Source organism: Camelus bactrianus, chromosome X (assembly GCF_048773025.1).
Source record: "Camelus bactrianus isolate YW-2024 breed Bactrian camel chromosome X, ASM4877302v1, whole genome shotgun sequence".
Lineage (NCBI taxonomy): Eukaryota > Metazoa > Chordata > Mammalia > Artiodactyla > Camelidae > Camelus > Camelus bactrianus.
In genome coordinates, this window is record NC_133575.1 from 106,133,292 (window position 1) to 106,136,456 (window position 3,165).

General features: G+C 54.7%; 1 protein-coding gene across 1 annotated transcript; it reads left to right on the forward strand.

The window, feature by feature from the left end:
* The first annotated feature begins 1,406 nt into the window (after positions 1 to 1,406).
* LOC105067078 (putative MAGE domain-containing protein MAGEA13P) lies at positions 1,407 to 2,964 on the forward strand. Its single transcript, XM_010952546.3, has one exon. It carries the CDS (start codon positions 1,463 to 1,465, stop codon positions 2,483 to 2,485), a length of 1,023 nt encoding a protein of 340 aa, XP_010950848.1. The 5' UTR covers positions 1,407 to 1,462; the 3' UTR covers positions 2,486 to 2,964.
* The last annotated feature ends 201 nt before the right edge of the window (positions 2,965 to 3,165 follow it).

Consider the following 3,165-nt stretch of genomic DNA (forward strand, 5'->3'; position numbering starts at 1 on the left):
CCTTCCTTCCATGTCCGTCTTGGTCTCTGGGATGTAAGCTCTTGTTCTGAGAGTCTCATCTCAGACCAGCAAAGGGGTGGGGACCAGGCCTGAACGATGAGGATGCTGGGTCGGTGTTGATGGGCCCATCCACCCAAGAGCAGGCGGAGCATCACAAAGTCTGGCCTTCCCCCTCTCATCAGCTCTGGGGCCTGAGAGGTTCTCCCAGCCCAAGAAGAGAGGACCTCGGCCCTGCTCTCGCCTCTAGGGGTCTCCTGAGTCCTGCCTCGGGGGTCTGAGGGGCAGGTTCCTTTAAGGGGCTGGACCCGGGTTAGGAAAGTATCCAGAGGGAGGAGACTGAGCCCCTCAGTCCTCTGATAGGACCCCTGCCATCCTCCCCGGGCAGGGTTCCCGTATGTTGAGTCTTGACTTCCGCCCCGGGCTCTGAGGGCCAGAGGCGTCGTTGGTTGCGGCCTGTGGAGGACGATTCCGACGGGCGTTGAGGTGAAGACTCAGAGGAAGGCCTGAGGGGCGGTCTCCTCAGCCCCCACCCTCCCCTCGCTGTCAGCCCCGGGGCGCCCCCCCTCCCCCCCGGCCTGGATGGGTTCTCCACCCACTCTGTTTCCGGGGTCTGAGGGGCCGAGGCCTAGTCAGCCAGGGCGGTACTCAGATCAGAAGAAGGAGTGTCCCCGCTCCGCCGGGTGTTAAGGTGGGACCCTCATGGCGGGCTGAGGGGGCCTCACGGTCCAGCCAGCGGGGCCCACAGACGCCCAGCCCGGCTGCCAGCCGTAGGAGGCTCATGGTTCAGTCAGGCAGAGACGCCTCAGTCCTCTGTCCTGCCTTCTGGGCGGTCCGGGGAGATGGGGGCTGCGCCTGAGGGACGCACCCTCGGGTCTGCGGAAGGGAGGGCAGACGCACCCTATTCCAGGAGAGAGGGATCCCCACAGAGTTCATCCAGCCCCACGACTCCATCTCCGGGGTCTGAGGGGCCGGATTGTGGTTTCAGTCTGCAGACTGAGGTGCCCCTCACCTCTTATAGGGACTTAGGTAACCCCAGGGGTGAGGGCCTTGGTCTGAGGCATGTGTCCTCAGGTCAGTAGAGCCAAGGAAGCCCAGGTAGTGCTAGGGGTCAAGGTGAGGTGCACACCCTGAATGTCTGCCGAGGACCCCACCCACCCCAGAACAGAGAATCCACAGCGCCCGAGCTTGAACATGCTATCGTCTTACCTGGAATCTGCAGGCTGTGCCTGAGGTTCCACCCCGAGGAGCTTTCTCAGGTCCTCCTACTGGTTCTCAGGGGACAGATAAACTAGGAAGCCAGGAGACCCCCAGAGCATGATCTAAGGGAAGACCTGCTAAGAGGGCCTTTGTCAGAGCTGACAAGGTTGAGGTTCTCACACTCTTCCTCTCTCCCTCAGATCAGTTGGCCCCCATCACCACCTCCTGCCCACACCCCTGCCTGCCATCCCCAACACGAGTCATCATGCCTCACGGTCAGCAGAGTCAGTGTGGCAAGCTTGAAGGAGGCCCTCTGGCTGAAGAAGAGGCTCAGGGCCTGGTGGGTGCACAGGTTCCTGTAGCTGAGGAGGAGGCAGCCACCTCCTCTTCGCTGTCTCCTTTGATCCAGGGCACCCCAGAGGCTGTGCCTGATGCGGGAACCCAGAGTGTTCCCCAGAGTTCTCAGAGCGCCTGCTCCTCCAGTGCCATTGAAGCCATTCCATCAAGCGCATCAAATGAGGGCTCCAGCAACCAAGAAGAGGGTCCAAGCACCTCCCAGGCTCCCGAGTTCTTGCTTGGTGATGTGCTAAACAGGAAGGTAGTTGAATTGGTGCGGTTCTTGAGTGTCAAGTATGTAACAAAGGAGCCCATCACAGAGGAAGAAATGCTGACGAGTGTCATCAAAGAGCATAAGGATCACTTCCCTTTGATCTTCAGCAAAGTCTGTGAGTGCCTGGAGATTGTCTTTGGCATTGAAGTGAAAGAAGTGGATCCCACCAGCCACACCTATGTGCTCGTCAAAATACTAGACCTCACCTACGACGGGATGCTGAGTGATGCCCGCGGCATGCCCAAGACCGGCCTCCTGGTACTTATCCTGGGGATGATCTTCTTGGAGGGCAACCGTGCCTCCGAAGAGAAAGTCTGGGACATGCTGAGTGTCATCGGGGTGCATGCTGGGCAGGAGGATTTCATCTACGGGGAGCCCAGGAAGCTGATCACCGAAGATTTGGTGAGGGAAGAGTACCTGGAGTACCGGCAGGTGCCCAACAGTGATCCTCCCAGCTACGAGTTCCTGTGGGGGCCAAGGGCTTATGCTGAAACCAGCAAGATGAAAGTCCTGCAGTTTTTCGCCAAGGTCAGTGGGGCCGACTCCGCTTCCTTCCCATCCTGGTATGAGGAAGCCAGGAGAGATGACGAAGAGAGAGTCCAGGTGGCTGAAGATGATGCTGCCATGGCCAGTGCAAGTCCCAGCATCACATCCAGCAGCCTCTCCGGCCCTGAGTGAAGTCGGCGGAAACTTCTCCACTCTGTTTGAAGAGAGCAGTCAAGTTTCTACGTGGTGGAGGGCTGAATTGCAGATTTTACCCTTTTTTTCCCTTTTTTGATATTTTTCAAATTTCTTCCTCCTAATAGGTTTATTAGCTTTAGTGTCTAGGTTCATGAATGACACTGGTCACATATTTATTACTGTTTGTCAGGTTTTAGAATAAGAATTTTGCTGTTCTGTAAAACATACTGGGAAACCTTCCATTTCTTACTTTGTGATCTAGAACAGGATAACATGACATTGGAATAGGAATTTCCTTAAAAACTTGAAATAAAATAGATGGGGTCAAGAAATAGAAGGAAAAATGTATAAGATGGTTATCCTAAGAATCCTGTATCCCACTTAGTCTGTTATTTTATAAAATTAAAGTTATACACCTGGATTAAAGAATCTTAATAAAATAAAAATAAAGACTGTTTATAAAATAAATTTTAAACATTAATAAATGAGAGTTCTGGCTTACTGGCTCATTTATGCTTATAGGTGGGAGAAAAGCCTGGAATGGAAAACTGCTCTTGGCAGTTCCTCTGGGATCGTGGAGAAACAAAGTACAGTTTCCACCTGGGGCAGGTGCGGAAGGCATCCTACCCTCCTGTCCCCACGCTGCTGAGCAGAGTGCACAGGCTTCAGTGTTCTGT

What these genes read in the sequence shown, in the direction of transcription:
- LOC105067078 (XM_010952546.3), top strand. Translation starts at nt 1,463, where the DNA reads ATGCCTCACGGTCAGCAGAGTCAGTGTGGCAAGCTTGAAGGAGGCCCT.